General features: G+C 35.6%; 1 protein-coding gene across 1 annotated transcript in view; it reads left to right on the top strand.

Annotated features, from left to right (window-relative positions):
* LOC149243166 (uncharacterized) overlaps window positions 1–10,421 on the top strand; it is a 62,642-nt gene extending 52,221 nt beyond the window's left edge. Inside the window, exon 5 of the mRNA XM_089374446.1 lies at window positions 10,049–10,421. Within this exon, the coding sequence (XP_089230572.1) occupies window positions 10,049–10,214 (166 nt within the window). The 3' untranslated portion in view covers window positions 10,215–10,421. The remainder of the gene's footprint in view (window positions 1–10,048) is intronic.
* Window positions 10,422–27,060: the final 16,639 nt, after the last annotated feature.

Below are 27,060 nucleotides of genomic sequence, written 5' to 3'. Positions count from 1 at the left end.
AGTCATTTTGTTGATTTTGAATGTATTGTTAACATAAGAGAGTATTACAATGTTTATTAACTCTAATAATTGATGAATTTGAGCCATTTAAACACTGATGTAGACCTATAAAGTTTTATTTTTTATTTTTTGTATCTCCACCTTGATGATCCTTCAATGATCTTTGAACACTCGATTAACAAAACAACCTAATTTGCTTCATAAATAGAAGATGCCATTTTAAAATAGGACAAAGTCCCTGACAATATAACCACCGTAATATTTTTGGAAGATGCTCTAAGGAAAGCATCAATTATTATAGGAGGCTCTATCAAAGTCTCCTTTGATAGTGGGCATGTTGGTTACACCATTAACAAGTCAAAACCTCTCACCCTAGCTTGGAGTTGAACCATCAAAAAACCTTTTTATTCTAGTTTTATCAAAATGTTGGGCCAAGTAACATGCAATTTTCCTGTGTAAGAGGAGGATTTGATGAGCTTGATGTAGTCTTGTATTATCCACAAGCATCTTTAAACCCTTTCTTGTGTATAACTAGAACCAAGCAACCTAGTTGGTATAATGGATCACAAAGCCGACCTTTCTGTCTTTAGATATAATGGAGCTGATTTATAACCTTTAATACTAGGTATGCATGAAAAGAGGCTTGAGCACGACTAGCATGAAAAAGAACAAAGTTGCGCCCACATTTGGAGGACCTTTGGAGTTCACCGTGGTGTCTTTGAAGTCAATTTCCCATCATTCGAGGAGAGGTCTAGCTCCTTAAGGTTCTTATGTGCTACATGGAGGATCAAGGAAGTTTTGATTATAGAAGAAGCAAGCATTGAAGGGGCTTTGGAGGTTGGATGCTACGCCAATGATCCCATTTCCCCTCATTTTGTGGATATGGGTTACCTTGTGAGGGCTTATTCCCCTTTAACTTTGTACATGTGGCATAATTGTCATTATTTTATATAATTTATAATAATTAATTATTTAAGTGGGCCTTTTTCCCATCTATAGGCTAGAATAAGCATTATATTTGCTTCATGATCATTGTTCAACTAACTCTTCCTCCAAGTTTTTGAGGAAGTACTAGTAGGATATTAGCTCCTTCCATTAATTCATTTTAGAAATTGAGAACCTTGATTCAAAACCCTAGGTTAGTAGGTTAACTTGCCCTAGTCTTTTTGAACCTTGTATCTACTCCATGTTTTTTCCGAAATTGTATGTTTCTGGACCCCATATGCCCAAAAAATATTTTGGCAAGCAAAGGCACTAATCTTCTATCCCACATCCCTTTTTTCTTTATAATCCTTAAAATCATTTTGCTAGGGTTTCCTCTCCAATACCATATGGTAATCCCTTGGTTGTGTATGTTTTGGGAACTTCTCTTTGAACTCAAATCTTGGAATTATCGAGCCCTAACAATCCATTCCAAGGAAAATCCCCCTTGAGTAGTAGGTCAGTTGCTAGAAGAAAGAAGATGTTGGTGAGGTGGAAGTGGACCCCTCTAAGGTGTAAAGGGTTTCACACTTGAACTTTTATAACTTATCTCAAGAAGAACAAGATTTTGCTGTAACATTTTTGACGCCATTGCTGGGGAGCAGTTAAGTCCTTCTCCTCGAGATGCGAAGTCTATGCTTCAACCACCCATTTGATAAGTATATGTTAAATCCTTCTTCATTATGCTTATTTGGTGACTTCATCACCCATTTTTCTTTATAATCCTTAAAATCGTTTTGCTAGGGTTTCCTCTCCAACACAATCTAGTAATCCCTTGATTTTGTATGTTTGGGGGACTTTGACGACATTGCTGAGGAGGAGTTAAGCCCTCCTCCTCGAGATTCGAAGTCTTTGCTTCATTCTCCTATTTGATAAGTATACCTTAAAGCCTTCTTCAGTGTGCTTATTTGGAAACTCCACCAATTTTTCTGTATAATACTTAAAATTGTTTTGCTAGGGTTTCCTCTCCAATACCATCTGGTAATCCCTTTATTCTTGATGTTTGGGGAACTTCTGTTTGAACTCAAATTCTGGAACTATCAAGCCCTAAAATCCTATCCTAGGGAAAATCGCCCTTGAGCCGCAAGAGAGGCTAAAAGCGAGAAGAGGGTTGGTGAAGTGAAAGTGGCTTTCTTTGGCGTTTCACACTTGAACTCTCAAACTTTATCTCAAGAAGTGAGCGTTTCACACTTGAACTCTCAAACTTTATCTCAAGAAGTGAGCATTTCACACTTGAACTCTTAAACTTTATCTCAAGAAGTGTGATAATTTGCTGTCACATTTTTGGTGCCATTGTTGGGGAGGAGTTAAGTCCTCGAGATTCGAAGTCTATGCCTCAACCTCCCATTTGATAAATATATCTCAAATCCTTCTTTAGTGTGCTTATTTGGCGACTCCATTGGAAGAAAAAAGACCTAAGTTCACGTCATCCCCATTAAGTCATGTCTTTAACATTCGGATATGACATGAGTATGACACGTGTTGGGCACATGTTTGGCATGTGTCCTGTTCACCAAGTCAAGTCATCATCATTGTCAATCATCACCAAGAGAAGAGCAACGCCCATCAAGAAGGTACAATGCCAACCTTGGGGGCATCTTGTCATCTCCTGGGAACACCTAATCTCCAAGCAACATCCTAGGCTAGGTCACCAATGTCCAAGGTCCCAACGTTGAGGGACAATCTCATCAACTATACCAAGTCAACCTCAAGGTCACTGTCCCTCAAAAGGTGCCCAATGTTTCCTACCAAAGTCCTCAACATCAACATCAAAGTGGTTGGACATCACCTATGAAGAGCCAGAGAAGCATCATATCATCCTTCAAGGGATTTTGGTTGTACCTAGAAAAATCATCTAACACATAATCAAGGAATTAAGTAAAATCAACATCATGGGTACACAAGAACCATAAAAGCATAAATGTGGACCATTAATAGTGTCAAAGCCATCAGAGTACCTGACACAAGTATCATCTTTCAATGTCCTACTAGCCTATGATTATGGACAAGATACCATACTAGGTATAGGATGGTTATCACATGACCCTCTTAGGTGTTTTCAATTGTAAAGGTGGGATAGTTCCTAGGTCAACCCTTTCAAATGATAGGTACAAGTGATGCATGTTATGGATTGGGGTTTACTTATGAAAGGTGTCATTATACTAAGTTATGTTAGACCATTGTCCATGTATGCCTCTGTAGAGGGAGTGCTTAGTTGCTTGAGTTGCCTTCCCTTGCCTTTGTTTTTCCAAGCCCCCATACTTGCCTTTTTCTTTCTTGCTATGGCTTGTTGAACAAGGTTCATTGGTTTATTGTGTTATAATGCTAACATAATCCCCTTTAATGACGGGAAGGTTATTGCGTCATCACGGCCCATATGTTCTTTGAGTGTTCCCTTTACTATGATAGGCGTGATAGACATGGATACTCTTAGGGACGAGTGGCTATATAAGAGGGGGTAGAGCTCAAACTATATTTGGATTTTGATTGCTTTACATCCCTTGCCATTCTTTTGCATTTTGATATTTGGGTTATGTTTTTTCTTTTCTTACAACTGCATCAACCTCTTGTATATCCAACACTGCCTTCTCATAAGAGAAGGTCAATAGGGAACCAATACGAGCAACTGATAACAACCAATCAAAAGATGGGATAATGAAATGAGGGTAATGATGACAAGTATTAAGTATGAATAACGTGGAATGCTACCATCATTAGAGCCTCTTATTTTTGCCCCTCATAGACAGCGAAAGAAAGACCCTAAGGATGGTCACACTAGACAAAGGCAAATGATAACCACCAAGGTGAAATAAGGGGACAAGTACACAACCAGCGACGGTCTTGTTGCCACACAATCTAGCAGGGGTCTTAGGAGGGGTACCTAAGGGACAACTACTAGACCAAATGACAATGGGACAAAGAACTGATGTCACCCCAGTCAGTGTCCCTTGCTCTTTAGACTTTCATTGACGGGAGGAGTCCCAGTATGAGGGAAATCATCTAAAATGATGGGATCAATGACAAGGTATGAAGTGATTTCCAAGGCCCATTTAAGGAGAGACTCAATTAGGGCTTAATTCTTCAAGAGAAGCTAAGGGCCCTCCAAGAAAGACGTATGAGGAAGACCTAGGCCTAGGGTTAGGGATATTCAATGAGTATAGCTAGGATTAAGACTGCCAAGATGAAGTGAAACCTCTCTAGGGGCTTTGCAAGATGATTCTTCAAATAGGGTTTTCGCTCCACTAGAGAGACCTAGAATTGAATCCAAGCGAGACCTAGGGATTTTTGAGATTGATTGAGGGAGGGATACCTCCTATGCACACACTCGGTCAAACAAGGATAGGAAAAGGGTCAAGAATGATGAAGCTTCTTTTGGCTTATACCTGCAAAGGACCCCTTAGAAGACTACTAACCTAAGACATTCAAGATGAGTGTTCAAAGTTATAGGGCTTGAGTTTTCTCATAAATGATCTCTGGGAATTTCCTGAAACTTTGAAGATTCCTAGAGGAGACACCAATGTAGTACCTTGTCCAAATGAAGTTGAAAAATTCCTCCTGTAAATGAATTCACATGCAACCCTAGCTAAGTCGTTTAGGAAGGAGGCCAAAATTTTTGGGGGAAGAAAAAGAGAAGGGAAAAAGGGGTGATCACCAAATTTACTTGGATCAGTGCCTTACCCTTGGGCTATGGAGTCTATGTGATTCGAAATTTGGCTAAAATTTGTCTTCAAGGAGGTTAAATTGTGATGCCCTAGCTATCACTCTTTAACATTTACCCACCCAAGATCAATGGACTTTTATGGAAGAAAAACAAGTTTTAATCCACTAGGAACATTCATCTACTTGCTAATCAATGAGTAACATGCACAAATTTGCAATCCAACAATCTTTTCAATGATATTCAATAATTAGGGCAAAAGAAGAACTAGCTAGTTGCAAGATTTCCACACATTAGACATTATTACATGAAAAATCTTCAACAAAATAACTTACAAGATAGCAAGAGATATATCCAATCCAAGATCAAGATAGCGGCTCCAAGAAAGAACAAGATTTCAACTCCCAAAAATATCAAAATGCATCAAAAGAGCTCCAATAGACATCCAAGAAAAAGTGTGAATTTCTCAAGAGAGATATCCAAGTGTGATGATGATGTTTGATACAAATGAGGCTTAACTCTATTTATATGAGCCTCTAAGAGTTCGAATTAGCCTAAGATGCCCCTAAAAATATTTTAATGTGCAAAATAACATCACTTTGGTGACAAGCCCACCAAATAGCTCATAAAGTGTAAGATAAGCCATCCAAAATGAAGCCGAAATGATGTAGCAATGGTGTAGGAGGGTCATTGGAAGGCCTAGTCAAGTCCTGAAGGCGCCATGATCAAAAAGAGGGCTCCATGAATGATGGTCAAGAAGGTGGCCCCTTGATCTCCAAGTAAACATAATGTGGTGCTCCAAGGGTGGCTCTGGGGCAAAAGTAGTGGTCTCATGGGTCTCCTGGTGAAAAATATGCCTATAGATTGCCCCAAATGAGGGCACAAAAGATTGTGCTTGCCCTCCCATGTCTCAAGGATGAGGCAAATCTCCTCTCCTGTAAAGCTAGCTGGGGGCACTGTTGGTCCAAGTGCATCATCTCTCATATAATGTGAGCAATGAACAAGCTATGGAAAGTGCTAAGGCTTCCCATGGCATGAGATAATGCTCTATTACATGATGGAGACCCATGGCTCTCAATGCTTCCCCTACAAGTGTTAACATGATCCTTTGGTGGGCTTGGATCCTGTATAGGGAGGCCGAGCCCAAAGTGAAACCACATGTGAATCTTGTATAAGATCCAATGCATCTCCTCACCTTCAGATACAATAATTCATTAGTGCAATTGAGTGAATAAGCTTTTTAATCAAGGGTAGAAATGGAGACTTCATAATGGGTTTCCTTTCCAAATTTTGGGCTTTAAGCATGTAATGGTGTTAACTCCTTGGGTAGGAGTGGTTAATAAACTGCCCTATTAGGTGTTTCCAACCTCTAAAGGAAAGGACATGTCCAAGGTACATCCTTCGAGTGGTGGGTGTCATGTGGATAACGATGAATGGATTGGGACATAGGGGTCTCAAGGCCAAATGCCATGGGCTCAAGGGTGGTAATGATGAAGGAAGCCCACATGTAAGGGTGTGTGAATGTAGGAGGGAGCAATCATGGTACATGGGTTACCCTAGCCTTTGTTTTTTCACCCTTCTTTATTTGCCTTTTGCCTTTTATTGATTTTTCTTTATTTTACTGCTCGGGGCTCCGGGGATGAGAGCATGATGTGTATGATATAGCAGTGATTACCCCCTTAAGGTGGGGAAGTTCATCGCTCACTAGGGGTTAGAACATAATGAGTTCCTTAATAATGCAGGGGGCACTCATAGGGGCCCTAGGAACTAGTGTGATGGCCACAATGATAAGGGGTAGAGATCATGTTTGGCTTTTGCCCACGTGCTAAATTTTATTGTCCCGGTCATCTTTTGCATTTTGTGGTATTATTTCCTTTTGTATGTGGCCATATTATGCTTTTATCATTTTTTTTAGTTGCATCAACCTTTGGGGCATTGTTCTAGGCCCGACCTAGACATGTGGTCAAGGGGAGGAGGAGTACTAGAGCCTTCTGGACCTAGTGGCATGTGGATTCAGAGAGGCAAAATGATGAAATAGGGCATGTAATGTGCGAAGGGGAGTGAAAAATGTGGAAAGGGAAAATGGGACCACGCTACCAAAATCAGGGTTTCCCAAGTAGTGCCCATCTTGAAGCTATAAGCTAGTAGGGGCGGTCCCACGGGACTAGGGATGAGGATTAACCCCCCAGTTAAGGTGAGGGAACAAGATTACAGTCGAAACCCTTCCTTCTTCCTTCTTCCAAGTAACCCAATAATCCATACCTAAGTGTGCCCAAGAAAAACAAACATAAGCACCCAATTGCATAATGAAAAACCATACCTTTAGGATTGGATGGCCCACTTTCAAATATATGATCTTGACAGATGGGCAAAGGGGACATATGACTAACTCAGGGAGCGGAGACATCTGGCACAAAATCGGCTACATTGGTGGCTGTCAGGGGCTGCCGGCTATTGGCTGAAGACAAATCTAGGAGAAAAATACTCCTATGGGCCCACAAGTCCATAATCCAGTTTCAACCTATGATTCACATTAGAATGCCTTAAACATTAAATGAAAGCACTTGAATTCAAGAATGGTTAAGGTATCTTATAATAGATGTCCCGCCTTCATCAAATGAGTAGGCTAGACCAATGAATATACTAAGTGGAAAATGAGTGAGAGGCATTTGAGGCTGGTTATCTATGGAATCATGGTAGCGGCTGCTGGTTGGCAAGCTGCAATATAGGAGAAATTTTTTTCTCCTAGGGTCAAACATGCTTATGAATGGATAACAAATCCTATACATCAAGCTTAACCAAAACATGTAATTTTGAAGATGTATCTCCAAGTGGTTAAACTAAGCACAAAAGGTTATAAAATTCAGGAAATCTAATGAAGAATTTTTTTGAATGTGATATTTGTGTCGAGAGGTGTTCTCCAACCCGGTATGGTAGAGATGTTGTAATGTAATGTCTTGTTTAACATTTTTTGGCTCAATCAAATTACATAATAATAATAATAATATGTATAATTATGAATATCGAAAAACATTTTGACTTGATCAAATTACATAAAAATAAAAATTAAAACAAAATAAAATTAAAATAAAAACATAAAATTAATAATTATATTTACAATTATAACTATAATTAATAATTAAACCAGCGTAGATCTATCTTAACTCTGGATCAATTAACGGAAATCTAATTAAACCAGCCTAGATCCATCTTAAATCCGGATCTACCAAGAGGCAACAGGGACCAAATCTCTTGAAATGTGGAGCTCTTTTAGAGTAAAAAGAGATTTGATCCCTCTCAGCACTTGGTAGATCCAGATTTAACATGGATCCAGGCTGGTTTAATTAGATTTCTGTTAATTGTCAGACACTAATTTTTATGGGTATTATTGATTGTTCATGCCAGCCCGGTATGGTAGAGATGTTGTAATGTAATGTCTTGTTTAACATTTTTTGGCTCAATCAAATTACATAATAATAATAATAATATGTATAATTATGAATATCGAAAAACATTTTGACTTGATCAAATTACATAAAAATAAAAAATAAAACAAAATAAAATTAAAATAAAAACATAAAATTAATAATTATATTTACAATTATAACTATAATTAATAATTAAACCAGCGTAGATCTATCTTAACTCTGGATCAATTAACGGAAATCTAATTAAACCAGCCTAGATCCATCTTAAATCCGGATCTACCAAGAGGCAACAGGGACCAAATCTCTTGAAATGTGGAGCTCTTTTAGAGTAAAAAGAGATTTGATCCCTCTCAGCACTTGGTAGATCCAGATTTAACATGGATCCAGGCTGGTTTAATTAGATTTCTGTTAATTGTCAGACACTAATTTTTATGGGTATTATTGATTGTTCATGCCAGTTGTAAGCGCCATACTTTTCGTGGGCATCATCTTCCATTGATCCATTGAAAGTGATATAAGGCTGATATTTTACTAACATGATAATGTGGGCTTTTATGACTAACTCAGTGAACTGCCTTTTGTAAATGTTCTAACATGTGGGAATCTCAAAAGCAACTCATTCCGTGCCAGGGATATTTAGTTGTAAGATAGACAAAGTGTATGTAAGTTTTGACTCTTGAATTCTTTGTCATGCTTTTTTAATGTTATGAAGATGAATAAAATACAGCTACCAAACATAGCAAAACATGCTGCTTTTGAGTCAGTATTTTTGTCAGTGCTTTTGGACTTTCCCCTTTATCTGACTGTTACAATGTCCTGTTCCGCAGTTTGGGGCTTTACATTTGAAACCTGATGGTCTAATTTTAAGAATTTTGTTTATTTTTCTTGTAATATTTTCATGGTTTTATAATTTGTTGATATAAATAGTTGTCGCTAATTAGTATTTACTATTACATGAAGAAAAACGTTTTCTAAAGTTTTCTGTGAAGGATGGTGTTGTAGTTACATATGATAATGTTCAGTTTCTGACTTCTGGGGTCATTTCCTTCACTTTTTATGGAATTTTGGAAAGAAAAACTAAATTTCACTGGACCTTTGTCTTCAATAAGAAGCTATGTTTATCCCTGAGGGCAGCTCAATTGGCAAGTGCCGTGAAAATAAATCTCTGAGGGCAGCTCAATTTGCAAGTGCCGTGAAAATAAATCCCTGAGGGCAGCTCAGTTGGTAAGTGCCGTGAAAATAAAGTGTTATGTACCCAGAGATTTGAGGTTCAGATCCCCCAACTTACCCGTGTTTACGGAATGGGCATACATAGGCACCTGGGGGTTATAGTGGTAGTGGTTGAAATTGACCGTGTCATGCGAGTACGGCCCACCCGTGTTCTAAGTCCCCCCAAAAGAAAACAAAAAGTCATGTTTGAGTTCCCTGGTCTCATTCTCTCTGGGCATTCACTATTGTAGACAACAATGTGTTCTTTCTTTGCATTTCTGTACATCTGGTGTTACTGTTTGGCCTTAGTAAGAAAATGCTAGTTTTCTTCAAATTTGAATGTGTTCTTAGTTTTAACTAGGCTCACAACAACTTTTTGTCAATGTTACATGTTGGCTTTAATCTTAGAATGTCTCTGTCAAGTTCTGTTCACGTGATTTGGTTGATTTGATTTTTCCGCATCACTTCCTCAGCCTGCCTCTCCAGATCTGTACTTTGTTACATTGTCCAGGGTTTACCTAGTTTGTGTTTTAACCCCACTTTCACTTTTATCTTTTACTATGTCGTCTGTGTTTTCTTCGTTTTAGTAGGAGATGCCGTAGGCACTTTTTATTTTGCAACAATTAATTGCTTTCAGCATAAGTCCCATGGATCTAATTTCGAATTTTTGGATAATTTCTTCTTTTCTTAGCTCTGTGCTACATAAAAGGAAAATATCATGCATGAATTCTTTCCTTTTTTGCAATTCATAAACGTTTGAGTTGCTGGACAGGACCAAAGCAGCAAAAGCCATCTATCTATTTGCAGCAGAAATTACTGTTTGTGTACGTGACGCTGAATTGAAAAGGCAGAAAGCACTGGAGGATGCAACAGATTTGTTAAGAAAAGAAAAAGAAAGACAACGAAAATTTGGGCGGAGTGCAAGCGACTTGCAGTAGAGTTTTGGTCATCATTCGTCATAAATTAGGGAAAGCTAGAAGGCAATGAGAATATTTGATTACATTAACAAGTAAAGGAGATGCCTACAAAAAGAAAAATAATCTCGCATGGAATATGTATCTCCATTCTCAACGTAAGTGTTGTGTATATATATATATTTTTGATTCGTTTAATGGTTTGTTATTCATTATCTCCTTACATTCTCATATCAGTTTATTATATTGAACATTCAACGGATATGCTATAGCAAGTTTGTTTTTTTTTCAAAAAGGTCCGAGCAAGTTTATTGAGATTGAGTACAGTTAAGTAAATTGTTCTTTCATTGAACATTGGGGTTCATTATTTTTTATTTTTATTTATATTAAGATTGACTGTATATGTGAGCTTCTTTTAACCGCAACTATTTTATAATAATCTTTGCCTATGAAAAATTTGGATTTTCTCTACGAGTTTCATATTCTATGGCAATTAAAAGTGGATCAAAGTAACAGTTGACATCACTAATATAAACATTATCGTAACATGGACCCCAAAATCCGATCTTCAGTTTGCAAATAACCACATATGTGACTGGTACAGAATGTATGATGAAATTTTCCATACAAAGCAAACAAATCTACCTGTCACACTAAACAAACAAACCTACCTGTCACACTAAACAAACAAACCTACCTCAGTCACACTCATGTTGGAGTGGATTCCATGGTAAGAGTTTGTTCTTGACATCACTTGCACACTCACTTTAGGATGAACTGTTATATGCCTTAGCCAGTGATTGATTTATCTTCATCTTGCAATTCTTGGCAACTTTTGTATATAGAGAGCTCAGAGAAAAATGATGGTCAATATTAGTAAACATCTCATTCAAGAATGAGGATTCATCCATTTTTATTTGAGAAGCCATGACAATGGCAATGAATTTGTTGAGGAACGTTTACGAAAAACAAAATCTTCATTCATTTTTATGGTTAGATAGATATTGTTCAGCTGAATAAGTTAACAAAATATAATCTGGATTCCAGTACTGACTAAAAATAAGATCTGCATTTTTAGGGTTAGAATATGTCCAGATGAATAAGTGAACAAAATATAATCTAAATTCTAGTCTGTTTAATGACTTTTTTAGATTTTATTACACCTTAAAATAATAATATTTTATGTGATATTAAGATGAATTTATATTTTTGAAAATATTTATCTATAAATGTTTTGAAAAAATGATAAAAAAAAATTAAACCTAAATTACTAGGGCAGAAATTAATAGATGTTTTGAAAAAATGTTTAAACCTAAATTATTAAGACAGAAATTATTAATGATAAAAAATATTTAAACCTAAATTACTAGGACAGAAATTAATAATGATACTTGATATAAGTCATTATGGTTAAACATGGAAACTCCCATGCGTATGGTCCTCCAGGACTAACAGGTGGACAACTACAAACTGTTCGTGGGGTAGGAGGATATCAAACGAATCCTCAGGGATATCTGCTACAACCTAGATGACATTGTCACTAGGCTTTCAAGGGTGGAGAAATATGTTGTCTGAATCTAGCACTGAATCAGTGGAGGTCAATGATACTCCAGGTGTCATCAACGAACCGCCACCCAATGCTGCTTCTCCACCTCATATTCATCAGGATAATTCCTCACCCTCTCCCTTCATTATCTCAGACTGGCATGCTCAGTGCCATGGCAGTACCAGGCATATTTTGTTCTTGGGCAGATGGTTTTTCTAGTGGCGGTGGTATTACAGCCCTCCAAGATAGTCTACATGCTCTCCTTCAAGCACATTTTGGAAGTTTGGATGTTTATTAAAATCTGCTTTCATTTCTTTGGTTTTAATATCAAGGATTGGAATGATGTAAAAATCAACTCTTTTGATTAATTTTGTTTACTGTAATCTTCTAAGTCATCTTCAGAATCCTGTTTGTCAATGAGATTATAGTGTACTTCTAAAAATCAACTCTTTTGATTAATTTTGTTTACTGTAATCTTCTAAGTCATCTTCAGAATCCTGTTTCAGAATCCTGTTTGTCAATGAGATTATAGTGTACTTCTAAAAAGCCTCAATCTTTGGCTGACATCTTCTTCTAAACCTTTTTTGATGAAGCTTTTATATATATAAACATGTCACACACAATTAAATTAAATCAAACCAGATTCCATGGTAAAGCAAAGTAAGCGTAATGGTATTTTATATAAATTAAGTGTAATAAATTTTTGCTTACAGCTTGTCATTTGGACTATTATTACTTGTAAAGGTCTAAATGTTGTTTGGATTGTAAGAACAAAACATATTTTAATAAAATTCAAATTCTAATCGACATGAAGAAGTTTCCAGCTCATTATGTATTTAGTTAGTTGGTATTAAATTGATTTTTGTTATGTTTTATTTTATTAATTCATATATTTTTATAGTGAAGGCTTAAATTTTAAGAATCTGAATATTTATATTTATTAAAACATTAATTTACAATTTACAAATATATAAATTTATAAATTTTATTTATATATAAACATGTGATAATATGATAAATATTTATAGTTTTGAAAATTATCAATTATAAGTGTTTGTCTAATTTTGAAAGGTTTTATATATATATTTTTTCCAAATGAAAATAATATAATTTTTATTAAAAAAATAGAACGAAAATTATATTTTAATGTAGCTTTAATATGGTTAAAAAAAAAGTTTTTATATATATTTATTTTCAAATGAAAAAGACAGTTTTTATTTAAAAAATAGAACAAAATTATATTTTTATGTATCTTTAACACAATTCGAAAAATAACATTAGTCTAAGTCCTTTATCTCAGTTTCTATGCGACTTTTAAATTTTAGGTACTCTATCTGAAGTAGCATTCCTAAAATGTTCTTATGCACATTAGATTATCATATCTTGTGTGGAGAGGGAGATATTTTGTCAATGATGTTATTCCGGTGGTTGGGAGGGTTTAATAATAACCTCCCCATCCGGGTTCAAATAGCAGATGTGACACAATACGTTGCTGTCAGAGGATGCAACCATGATGTAAAATGATGATATAGGAACCATGTTTCTTCGAGGGGTCATACCCCTTTTTATAATCTTGTGTGGAGGGGGAAATATCTTGTAATATAATTTTGGACCTTTGCATAATTTTTGTTATAGATTTTCATCATTATTGAAAAAATGAATTAAAATATCATCTATTATGGTCTAACAAAATTAAATGGTGTTATGGACATAATTCCATGAATAACAATTGTGTTTTCAATAATTTATTAAATATTTTACATGGAACACTATGTTTGAATTGTTATTTTTTAAAGATGATAAATATGGATATTCTCAATGCTCATGGGTAAGAGAAGTCCAACATACAAATTAATTAGATGTTACTCTCTTGTATTAAGTTATACATAGTGATTTGATTACTACTATTACAAATTAGTCATCATTCAAATTATCAATAAATATTTTATACTATAATTATTTTAATCTTAATGTTGGTTTTACTACAACATTGTTCCTATATGTGAAAGTAAAAATTCAAATTCTAGCCCTTTCAAAGAACAATTGAACAATTAAAAGATAATAATTGAAAGGCATTTACAACTCTTTGTAAACAATTGATATGAAGACACATTAGTAAACTTCCATCCATCAAGATATCTAATTAACTATATCTAATTAACTAGTTGCTAGTTCTTTGGAAAAACATATAGGATATGTGGGATCAATACATTCTTCATTTCCTCAAAAAGCCAACCTTTAGTAGACTAAACAAAAAGGCTAGAAGAATTATTTAGTGATCCAAAACCAGTGGGGATCAATCAAAATGAAATCCCATGGATTCCAATTCAACATCAATTCAACATCATCAACTAGTTTAGAAACATAGAAAAACCCAATAGGAAGGGACAAAGCTTCTTTAGAAAGCTCATATGCTTTTATGTTTAGCTCGTATAGCACATGGTTGAAAGATAGTCATTTGAAGGAGAGAATTGCTTCATGAATTTCTTGCAACAAATGTTGGGGAACCACAATTTCTATTGTGATATTCTTTTTCAAAAAACCCATTAAGAAGGGACAAAGCTTCTTTAGAAAGCTCATATGCTTTTGTGTTTAGCTCCTAGAGCACATGGTTGAAAGATAGTCATTTGAAGGCGAGAATTGCTTCATGAATTTCTTGCAACAAATGTTGGAGAACCCCAATTTCTATTGTGATATTCTTTTTCGTTCAATTAATAACCAACTTCTAGTCCCTAAGCACTTGTAGCTTTTTAATTCCTTTCAACAGAGTTATGACGAGGAGCATTATGCGAGATGAATTCCTCTCTATTGTTTGACCCTTTACCACAAAGGCAATGGGGATTGGCTTCGAGACTGTGTCCATGGCGGCATCGCGTGATCAAGTCAGTAATTATTTATATTATTTTGGTCTTTCAAGGAATAACAGTGCAAATTTTCTATGTATTTTCTGATTCTTTGGTTTCACGTTTGAAATAAGAGCCAACAAATTTAATTTCTAAAAAGCTTTCAATTTTAATTTTGAATTCACCTTTAATTTCATTTCATTTTAAAATTTAAAGTTTTTAGATGGTTTCACGTTTGGAATGAATAATGGATGGAGAATTGAATTTCTCAAAGCTTTCAATCTTAATTGATGAGGGAGAATGTTTAGAAGATTTGTAATTTGAAGTGAGCATCTTCTAACTTCACGAAAAAGAGTGGACGCATCTCGTTTCGTTCTTCTACGTCATTTTAATCCGTAGCGTGAGGAAGATCGTTTCGTTTAGAAATTAGGGATAGCCCGAGGGTCGAGTTAATGTATACAATGATTATTATATATATTCTAAATTAGAAAAAGAAAAGGTTAGACACATTTCCAAGTCATTTCCAATTTGTGATTTCTAATTTGAAGTCTACAATGATTATTAATATATATTCTAATTTAGAAAAAACAAAGTGTCAACACATTTTAAGTCATTTCCAATTTATGATTTTTGAAAAATTATTCTCTGTGCCCATCCTTTCGCCTTTCTCATTTAAAAAGGAATTATAATATACAAAGGGATTTAATGCAACAGATTTGGAAAAGTTATTCCATTTTCTTGTTAAATGAAATTTTTGGCCATGATATTCCGACACATAGGAAATAGTTAAGTATAACTTGGTCTAGTATAGAGTTAGGTAAAGTGTGTTTCTTTACTATGTACATTTGTAACTTACAATCTGACTGTCATGATATGTAGTGATCCGACGGTTCATTCTCTCCTCGGTATCACTGACACTTGATCCGTGGCTTAACACCCGATTGGTTCATGATCTCTATTTAAAGAGAATGGAGGGTCATTTGTAGGTTAAAACCGTTCATGAGAGAAGCTTATGTAAATTTTTCATTCTTTTATTAATAAATTGCCTGAAGTGGCCACGTTGGGTCAGGCCGTAGACTGTTTCCCTCTTTGAGGGTTTTAACCACGTCAAAAGCACTGGTGTATTGATCTGCGATCTGTTTGTGAGCGGTGTCCTTTGGTGTTCTGTCTGAGGAACTTACCCTGTAAATTCCTACATGGTATCAGAGCTATTTGATGGCCGCGTGCATTGGTGATCCAAATCTGAAGCCGGTAGAACTGCATCTGACTACCGTTTCCTAGATCTATTGTTTCTGACTGCTTTCGGGCCGAGAGGACTGCTTTGTTGTGTTGGGAGCATCTGTTCCAGTGAGGAACCCCTTTCGTTTCATGCGAAAAGGTTTCCGGTAGCTCTAGCTACGTCATTTTTATGATCTGTACGTACACAGTGTTTATTTGTAGTTTACAGTTATTTTCTCTCTGTTTATTTCGGTTTCAGTTTATTTAGCTTTTTTTTATTACTGGATCTATACCTTTCATTTCTGCGTATGCTCTTTGCCCGCGACTCTGTGCGATCTGGCAAATCAGAAACAGAAAGGAAGGATTTTTCTCATGCGTATGCTCTTTTCCGCTGCGCCTTAGTGTGATCTCGGAAAATCAGAAACATTGAGAAAAATATTTAGTTTCCGGCTAAAGTTAACTTCGAGCTGCAAGGTTCATTTTTTTTTGTATGTCCATGTTGGGTTTTGTGTTTTTTGTTTTGTAGGGAAAAAGAGCTTTCTCAAAGCAAGCACGCAACCCAAAGCTTCAACCCCCCTATCTCTCTCTCTCTCTCTCAAACTTTTTCTATAGCTCACTTGGTCCAGAGCTAATTTATGAGAGTAGAGGTCTTGAGTTCAAGTCTCCTTTTTTTGGGGGCGGATTTTTCATTTCCACACATTCCCGCACTTCGTCGGCATCTTCATCAATTTTTTTTCAAAAAGCCATAACTTCTTCATCCGGAGGCCATTTTAAGAACCGTTTTTTTTTAAACAGCCTAATTTTTCGAGATCTTTCCATTGGAACACTTAGTTTTAGCATCTATAGCTTCAGTTTCTGTTAAAATGGAAAGTCCATGCCAAGTTATTCTTGACAGCACCAACTACTTCCAATGGTGGTCTTACATTTTGGATTTACTTAGAAGTAAAGGTCTCTACAGAATAGCCACAGGCCAAGAAACCAAAACGAAAGATAAAGATAAGGCAACTAAATGGGAAAATAGGCAAGATCAAGCACGTGGGTTGATAGGGATGTCTATTTCTCCAGATCTTATATTCCATATTGCAGAATTTGATACTCCTGATGAAGCATTGAAACATATTACTAAGTTTTTGGAATAAAAAATGAACTTAGAGCTCATCAACTTGAAAATGAGTTGCTTACATTGGACCCCAATAATTTTTCTTGCATTGAAGATTTTTTGTCCAAGTTCAAGACCCTTAGACTTCTCTTGGAAGGTGTTAAGGTTAAGAAAGAAGATAGTAACTTTATCTATTCCATTCTTACTAAGTTGGGACCAGCCTACTCTATGTTTGTTTCCACCTTCCATTCTACAAGAGAAGCCTTCATTTATCAAGGACAAGACTACAAGTCCCCTTCCTTTGATTCTTTTTGTGGTTCTTTAATAAGAGAACAAGAAAAACTCTTACACCTTGGTCTTCTTAATCTTGGAAACTCTTCTAAGAAAGCGTTAGCCGCCCAGCAGCAACCAAATCCAAAGAATCCTAAGAAGTTGTATCCTAAAAGGAATGGTCCTAAACCAAACAAGGGTCCTAAGCAATTTCAGCTTCAAAATGAAAAATCATTTCAACAAAATGATAAGACAAATAAAAACAAAGGGAAGAAGACTGATAGACATTGCAACTTTTGTAATCGAGATGGCCACTTAGAATCCAAATGCTTTAAGAAGATGGAAGCCTTGGAAGCAGCAATGAAAAAGCATAACATCCATTTGGAGCACTCTTCAAATTCAACTTCATCTTCAGGAATGGCACTTTCTGCATGTGGTTGTCAAGCATCTCGATCTGGCTATGCACTAAATGTATGTTCTTCTTCTCATTCTCATAAGTGGCTCATTGATTCTGGAGCTTCTTATCACATGGCCAAAAACAAAGCCATGTTTTCTTCTTTAAATGATTGTAACACCAAAAATATATATGTTGGTGATGATAGATCTCTTAGTGTTGTAGGGACTGGAACTGTTCATATAAACAATGGTCAGTTTAACGATGTATTATGTGTTCCAACCTTATCCTGCAACCTTCTATCTGTATATCAGATAACTCATTCAGGTGAAGGTAAAATCATTGAATTTTCACCTTATGATGTTGTAATTAAGGACCTAAGAGATCCTAGACAGATTTTAGCTATTGGCATTGCTGATGATTCTACAAGGTTGTATAAGTTTCACAAATTTGGGTCATCAAATCTTCCCTCAGTATTTGTTGCTCATAATGATGAAGTGAGCAAACTTTGGCATGAGCGATTTGGTCACTTAAACTATCGCTCTGTTCAGAATCTATGTAAAGAAAATATGGTGACAGGTCTTCCAATGGTATCTTGCAGAGATGGTGTTTGTTCCGGATGTGTACTCGGAAAACATCATCGGGACAGTTTTGAAAAACGTGCCTCTTGGCATGCCTCAGCCCCTTTACAGCTCATGCATAGTGATTTATGTGGTCCACTTCCAGTTGTTTCATTCTCTGGCTACAAGTATTTCTTAACTTTCATTGATGATTTCTCCAGACGCACTTGGGTATACTTCTTAAAACTCAAGAGTGAAGTATTTAACATGTTCTTGGCCTTTAAGGCCTTTGTTGAAAAACAATCTGGACATCAAATTCTTAAGCTAAGATCTGATAATGGCGGAGAATATGTTAACAACAAATTCGTCAACTTTTGCACTGAGAATGGAATTCAAATGCAACATACTGTTCCATATACTCCACAACAAAATGGTGTAGCTGAAAGGAAGAATCGCACCTTAAAGGAAATGGCTAATTGTATGCTTCAATCTAAAGGACTTAGTCTTAATTATTGGGTAGAAGCAATTAACTGTGCAAATTACATAATAAATTGCACTCCTACTAAGGTTTTAAAGAATATCAAACTAGAAGAAGCATGGAGCTCAATAAAACCAGATGTAAGTCACTTTCGTGTTTTTGGAAGTGAAGCATGGGCCCATATTCCATATGAGAAACATAAAGCTTTAGAACCTAAGAGTGAAAAATGTATTTTTGTTGGATATTCTGAAGATGTCAAAGGATATAGACTTATTCCACTTAAGTCCAAAAATGTTATCATTAGAAGAGATGTAAAGTTTGTTGAAAATATATCGGCCTACGAGCCTAGTTCGGCGGATGTGCCACCTCTCCCTATCTCTTCTACTTTTGAAAATATTTCTTCTTCATATGATGAAAGCGAGGATGAAAATCCTCCCCCACCTTCTCAGGATCCTCCTTCAGCTCCTCAGCTTCCAAAATGGGTCCGTGCTACTCGGGATGCAGCAGGTGATCTTGCCGGTGATCCTACAGATCAGCGACGTACACGTTCTCAGTTTGATAGAGCCTCTTCTTTACTGGCTCAAGCTTCAGTGAATTATGATCCTAACACCTTTGCAGAAGCTTCAGGCCATCCAGATTGGGAAGCAACTATGAATGAAGAATATCATTCATTATTGGCAAATGATACATGGGATCTTGTTCCTCTACCGAAGGGACGAAAACTTGTTAGATGCAAATGGGTTTACAGAACCAAGTATGGACCAGATGGGAAAGTTGATAAACATAAAGATCGTCTTGTTGCTAAGGGTTTTTCACAAGTTGAAGGCATTGACTACACTGAAACCTTCTCCCCTGTTGCCAAAATGAACTCTATCCGCCTTGTTCTTTCCCTTGCTGCCTCTTTCAAATGGGAAGTCCATCAGATGGATGTTAAATCCACCTTCTTGTATGGGAACTTGCATGAAGAAATCTATATGGAACAACCTATTGGCTTTATACAAATAGAGTCCAGCCTTGTATGTCGGCTTAAGAAATCCCTTTATGGTCTCAAGCAAGCTCCTCGAGCTTGGTATGCCAAAATGGATAAATTTCTTTTAGAAAATGGCTTTTCTAGGTTTCATTCTGACAATACTGTCTACACCAAGAAAGTGGGCAAGTCTCTTATCATTCTTGTTCTTTATGTTGATGATCTTATCCTGACTGGTAGTGATCCCAACCTTATAAACCATGTGAAGACTAGCCTTAAAAGGAAGTTTGAAATGACAAACTTAGGACACTTACGTTATTTTCTTGGTCTTCAAGTCTTGCAATCCAAGGAAGGTATTTCCGTTTCCCAGTCCAAGTATGCCTGTGATATTCTACGCCATTTTCACATGGAAGACTGTAAGCCAGCCCCTTCTCCCTTTCAGTCTGGATTCAAACTTTCAGTCACTTGTACTTCTCCTGAAGTTGATGCTACCTTATACCATCAACTTGTAGGAAAACTTTTGTATCTAACCCAGACTCGTCCTGACCTTTCCTTTGCTGTTGGCCTTGTTGCTCAGTTTATGCAAAACCCACGTGAAAGTCATTGGAAAGCAGCTAAAAGAATACTTCGTTATGTTCGAGGTACATTTCAGTTTGGGATTCATTACAGTGCCGAAGCATCTCCTCTATTGGTTGGTTTCACTGATTCCGATTGGGCTGGTGACCCTGATGATCGGAAGTCTACTGCAGGTTATGTGTTCACTCTTGGTTCAGGACCTATTACATGGGCTTGCAAGAAACAAGGTGCCATTTCTATTTCTTCAGCAGAAGCAGAGTATCGTGGTGCTGTAGAAGTTAGTAAGGAAGCCTTGTGGCTTCGTCAGATCCTGTCAGAGTTTGGCTTTCAGCAGCAACATCCGACTACACTTTGGTGTGATAATCAGAGTGCCATTCAACTATGCAAAGCTCCAGTCCAACATTAGCGCAACAAACACATTGAACTGCACATGCACTTCATCAGAAAGCTCATCCACAACCATGTTCTTGAAGTGCAATATTGATCCAGGTGGATGTTGGTGGCCACCCACCTATCCCATTTGGACCCCCACAACTGTCTCTTTCAGTTTTTCAGTTTCCTTAATTATAGCACAGTTTACTATTTTTAGCAGTTTTTCCGGTCCTAAACTTTCGGAGCCGTTTTGAGGCCTTAAACGACGTTTTTTGGGAAATCCACTGCCAGCGATTTTTTTGGATAAAAATCGTTTTTTCCGTCGTAGTCCTCGGAGAGATCTTTCCAACGGGCTATCATGCGCGTCAAACGGAGATAATACGACCAATTCGCGACCCCGGGAAGTTGGCTGTCCAACTCACCCCAAAACGGGGCCCACAATTTGGCGTTTCATCTTCTAGGGTTAGGTTTTGGAATGTGAAGGGTTTTCCATTGTTTCTCAATAATAAATAGGCCTTCGAGCCTCATTGTACACACAGTTCGAAACAGTTCAGAGGCATGTAGCCGACACATCTCTTCTCAGAGATAAGCTACCATCGCCCTAGCTGGGTTATTTCTATTTGTAAGCATATTTTAGTATTCTCCATTAATGAAATGAAGTATTATTTCTGCTGCATCTCTGTTTTTATGGCTATCGCATCTCTGTATTTATGGTTATCTCTGTAATCTATTGCGTTCCTGCTTAAATCCGGATCAAATATTGTTCAACAGATGATCAATTTGCAGACATCTTTACAAAGGTTCTCACAGAGGCGAAGTTCACTAAACTTAGATTTATGGTTGGAGTTCAGGGAGTTGTCACTAAGGGGGGATAGGCTTTAGTGCCTCCTTCCTTCTCCTATTGTGTCATATTTGTAAATCCTTCAATCCTATCCCAAGTTGTTCTTAAGGGGGGATGTTAGGATATTCCGACACATAGGAAATAGTTAAGTATAACTTGGTCTAGTATAGAGTTAGGTAAAGTGTGTTTCTTTACTATGTATATTTTGTAACTTACAATATGACGATCACGATATGTAGTGATCCGACGGTTCATTCTCTCCTCGGTATTACCGACACTTGATCCGTGGCTTAACACCCAATTGGTCCATGATCTCTTTTTAAAGAGAATGGAGGGTCATTTGTAGGTTAAAACCGTTCATGAGAGAAGCTTATGTAAATTTTTCATTTTTTTATTAATAAATTGCCTGAAGTGGCCACGTTGGCTCAGGCCGTGGACTGTTTCCCTCTTTGAGGGTTTTAACCACGTCAAAAGTACTGGTGTATTGATCTGCGATCTGTTTGTGAGCGGTGTCATTTGGTGTTCTGTCTGAGGAACTTACCCTGTAAATTCCTACAATTTCCAATTTGTGATTTTTGAAAAATTATTCTCTGTGCCCATCCTTTTGCCTTTTTCATTTAAAAAGGAATTATAATATACAAAGGGATTTAATGCAGCATATTTGGAAAAGTTATTCCATTTTCTTGTTAAATGAAATTTTGGCCATGTTATTCCTTTCTTTTTTTTCAAATAAAAGCATGGTATAAAATTAAGTTATTCTATTTTCTTGTTAAATGAAATTTCTGGCCATGTTTTTCCTTTTTTGTTTTTTCAAATAATAACATGGTATAAAATTATATTGAGGTTAAGCGTTATTTAGTTATTTTTATTTTTAATTACATTTAATATAAAGAATTAAAATTAATGTAAAAATTTATTTAAAGTTTTTTATTTATTTTTAAATAAGAAGCATAGTTTAAAATTGTATTTAGATTAATGAGATATTTCGTTATTTTTAATTATGTTCAAAATAAGGAATAAGAAATGATAATTAATGGATATATTCCATGAATACCTATAATAATTATGTTATATCTTTTAATATTTTATTAGAAATAAATATTCAATTGGGATTATCTTACATGCTTCACTAGAACTATTTTGAAAAAGCACCCTTGAGCTAATATAGTTGTGGTTTATTTCTTGGAAGCTCATAGACAACCAATTTCTACTCTTTTTTTTTTTTTAATATCTTATTATAAATAATTTACTTAGTATTTAAGGCAACTGAGTTATGAATTAAAGTAAAGGTGTAGATTTAATTATATTAGATATGGACACCTCTTTCTCACACACGCGCGCACGCGCACACACACATATATCATTTTCTTTTTGTTTTGTTTTGTTTTGCTTTGTTTTGTTTTGTTTTGTTTTTTTTTTTTTAAATTGAGAAATGCATTTATTTTGACAAATGGAATGGTTATGTTTATTATATTTCTTTATAAAAATTATTATTATATAAATTATGAATTAAAATAAATGTAATGATAATGTTTTTAGAAAATTTATAATATTATATTTTGTAAAATCGGATGGATTTTATATTTTACATCTAAATTAATTTCATATTTTTTATATTTTAAAATATCTATAAAACAAATTTATATTAAGTATGGAATGTAGAAAATTGTACACATATATTAATTTTTCCATAATTATATGGATTTTGAATTATTTTTAAATGATATTTTTAAGAAGAAAGTATAAGATAATTATTTGTATTGCTGCAATATTTCCATTTAAATGAGGAATAAATATGTAAAAATTGTGGACAAGGAATACAATAGTGAGGCTAATTTCACAAATAAAATTGATTGTTTTTTATTTTTAAAATAATAAAATTAGAAAAAACCAAACCTTATATGTAAAGAATTGGTGCAACATTCAAAACTATTAACATAATGAATATTTATATTTTTTACCATGTAGAGCTCACTATGAAGTAAGTCAAAATTTAATCTCTCAAGGTAACTATCTAGTAGCTCAAAACATAATTTTTCGTTAAATTTATAAGAGAAACATTCATCATTGGATTTTTACATTAATAATTTTATGGCAAGAAAAATAAAATATAAATTAATATCTCTTCTACAAATTACAAATTTGTTATTTATATAAACACATATATGTATGCTTGCAATTTCATCAATTATGAATATTTGTAACATGTTGTATTAGTTTGTCTAGACAAAACATATTGAAGAAAAACATGTTATTATGTTTTATACATTCATAACATTAAAGGGGCCGACCTCCAAGCCTGCCTAGACCCCGACCTCTAACATCAAGGTGGGACTAGTGCCAAGGAGAATGGAGGGATTAGAATACCATTAAGAAATTTGTTATTGTTGATTGGGAGAGCTGCCTAGGCATCGTTGTTGAAGGACCAGAGTTCTAAGGCACCTCCTGGTGGTTCAAGATTCCTCATAAGCACCTGAGTGATTCTTCCCAAATCAAATAGGTTCATCAACCAGAAGCTTCCAGTGGTTTCTTTAGCCTCATAGGCAGATCTTGCTCTCAAAAACTAATCACTAGCAAGCCTCCTGGGAGGCATTTCACTATGCAAAGAACTTCATCTCACTTTCAAGAGAAGAGAGCCCTTTAGCAACAAGGGTCAACACTATTGTCAAAATATCTATGGGTATACGTAACATATGTTCATATATAGAACTTGTGCATGTACGAAAGATGTGTAACTACCTATCCAGGAGCATTTCAAAAATGTCTAAAAAAATACAATTGAAGGACAAAGAGAACTCCCCAAGCTTGTTTCATCACAATCTAATCAAAACCATTGTCCTTTACTAGCTGGCACAAAAAGGTATGGCTTGGGAAGCCTTTTTGGAAATAGCCCTGAAATGGCATGAAGAAAATGCAGCATCTCAGTCTCCTAGTGTGCCAAAACAACAAACAGAGGTCGGGTCCTCTAGCAAAATAATGGAGAAGAATCAACTACCCAAACCTGAGGTGACTAAAGTGTATAAGAAAGGACAGAGGCTTGTGTTTTCTTCTCATGGAGATAAAGGGACCAAGCCTTCTTCATCGACAAAGTAGGAACCAGCAGCAAAAGAGAAAGACATAGTTGAGCATGAATTTGAATTGGTTGATTTAGAGGCTGAGGATCAAACTTCAAACATGTGACACACAATCAAGGATAAGGAATATCAAATCAAGGCACTAACAATCAATTTGGAAAGAGAAAAATATGTCATGTCATTCCTTGAACAGGAAAATAGTTAGCTCAAAGCAAAGGAGTTGATCCTAGAAAAGGAAAAAGCCAAGTTATTCCAACAAGTTGGAAAAGGCAAGGAGATCATAAATCAAGCGAGCTTGAAGCATACAAGGGGAAAGGAAAGAGGAAAATACCAAGAACAAGAGGCCTCAATAAAGCTTTGCAAGAAGAGAAAGAACACATTCTGTTGAATGAAAACCTTGACCTAGAGGATAGGATTGCCCTTGAGGTCCATCACGACAAGGAATTTTGGCTCAATAGGGTAAATGAACACTTGGAGAAGCTCCTTGAGAAGGAAAACATGGATAATTAGTTGCTCAGACACATGGCACGTAGATCCCTATCATGATCATAACTATGCCCAACACGTTGTATTCAGTGGATCAACGCTATTTGTGCAACTATTAATCTCCATATCCATTTAAATTTTAGGAATGGTGCAACTATTAATCTCCATCTCAATTTCAATTTTAGGAATGATTGAAAAAGGGTTAAAAAATATCCTTTATGTTCTATAAATTCAACATATTAATATAAATTCAATAATATATCATTTCAACATAGTGAGTAGGTAGTTAAAAATGTTAATATTTATTTATTATTATTATTATTTTTTTTAATGTTAGGCCTAACACCTACATATCTCCTCATAATGAGATGTAGAAAGTTTCTCCACACAACGATTTATATTTTCAAATCATAATGTAGATAATGAATAAAATTATTCATTTATAAATTACATTTTTTTTAGTTACAATTTATAATTCTTTTTAAAATTATTTATTTTTCATAATAAATTTAAGGTTTTTGGTTAACGTTGTTTGATGCCTCAAAATTCTCTCGAAAGGTTTCAGACGTCGATATGCCAAACTGGTTCCTACTGATAGAAATGGTCTTGTGAGCTGATTTCTCCACTTTTTCCACTCTAAAAGCATCGAAATGAATGAAAAACAATATAATGATCCACTCCAGGTCAACGATGTGGATGTTGAGGATTGAGTTACAATTTCCATGGTAGATGACATGGAAGTTCATATTTTTAACATACTGATAAGAAATCATTAACATCCGAAAACCTAAAAATCTAGAAGAATTGGATATGACTGCAGGAAGGATAAAATATAAACCAAGATTTGGATATGACCTAGCAAGCTAAGGTGTCTGGCTTGCAAATATGGTGCAATATCATGATGAGACATGGGTGTGAGACTACTATGTGTCAATTGTATGAATGTTGATGTGGCATAAAATGGTACATCTTATGAGTTCCACAACATTGTTCCTAGAGCTTATAACAAGATGAGAAAGCTCTCGATGAGCAGAAGATGATAATGACCTCCGATTGGGTGTGTTACGTTGTGTATGCTTTGAAACCTTGAAATCTTTGGCATTATGAAATAACAACCTATATTTGTTGGGATTTGGCCATGAACCACTTGGTGAAAATATATTATATTTTTGAGATATGAATAGACAATATGTGACTCATATTAAATTAAGGTAATCAAAAATCAACGGGGTTAGCCTCTACAACGATTGTCCTATCAATGGGAGTTATCTTCCTTCTCATATTCTGTCATAGGCTCAATCATTCCATAATGTATGTAGAACAATCTATTTGTGCACACAATAATAACTATATATGAATGATTTGCTTCAACTAAATAATTCATAATATAATTTGAGTTTGTGATTCTGAGCACAAACACAAATTGTCCACACATAATAATGCTTCTTAAAGTCTAGGCTTCCTTTCAACTATACTATGTTACCAAATAACATTATTTCTATGAAAGCATAAACTCATTCTTATAACAACTAAATTGGCTTGTTACAACTGGATAAATTAATTTGTATTGTAATTCATTCATTTGAGTAAATTTATGTCTTCTCAATTTGTTAAAAACCAAACTTCTAATATTAGTTTTGAATATCCTTTATAATGAAAACTCAAGCCATGAAATTTAATATAAGTTGATGTTTGTGAGACCTTTGTAATATAAGTTGTATTGTAATTTAATTCATTTGAGTAAATTAAAAAATTATCTTCTCCCCTCAATCACGGTGTGAGCTGGCGAACAGAGCCATTAAGGTTGTGATAATGAAAAGCACAAGAAGGGATGGTTCCACTGCCTCCCACACGTTTGACACGCAGGGCATGGTGGCCATTGGCAGGCTTAAGGCAAGTAAGAGGACGGAAGGTGGCCTTTGCATGAAATTGAGTTTACCGATTGCAAAGGGAGAGAATAATTTGGAGGGTGTAATCCCAGAGGTGACGACGATGAAAGAGGAGCGATGACTTTAGGAAAGAGATGAGATGTGACGTCTTCAAACATAGATAATCGAGTATGTTAACTGGCTCATCCTACATTCTGTTATGCTTCCCTACATTTGTTCTAGTAACTGGGGCTTTCATGGGGGCACGGGGTTTGTGT

Source organism: Pinus tabuliformis, chromosome 8 (assembly GCF_031772625.1).
Source record: "Pinus tabuliformis cultivar Carrire ecotype Pingquan chromosome 8, CPIR1, whole genome shotgun sequence".
Taxonomy (NCBI): domain Eukaryota; kingdom Viridiplantae; phylum Streptophyta; class Pinopsida; order Pinales; family Pinaceae; genus Pinus; species Pinus tabuliformis.
This window is presented reverse-complemented; position numbering and strand designations above follow the sequence as displayed.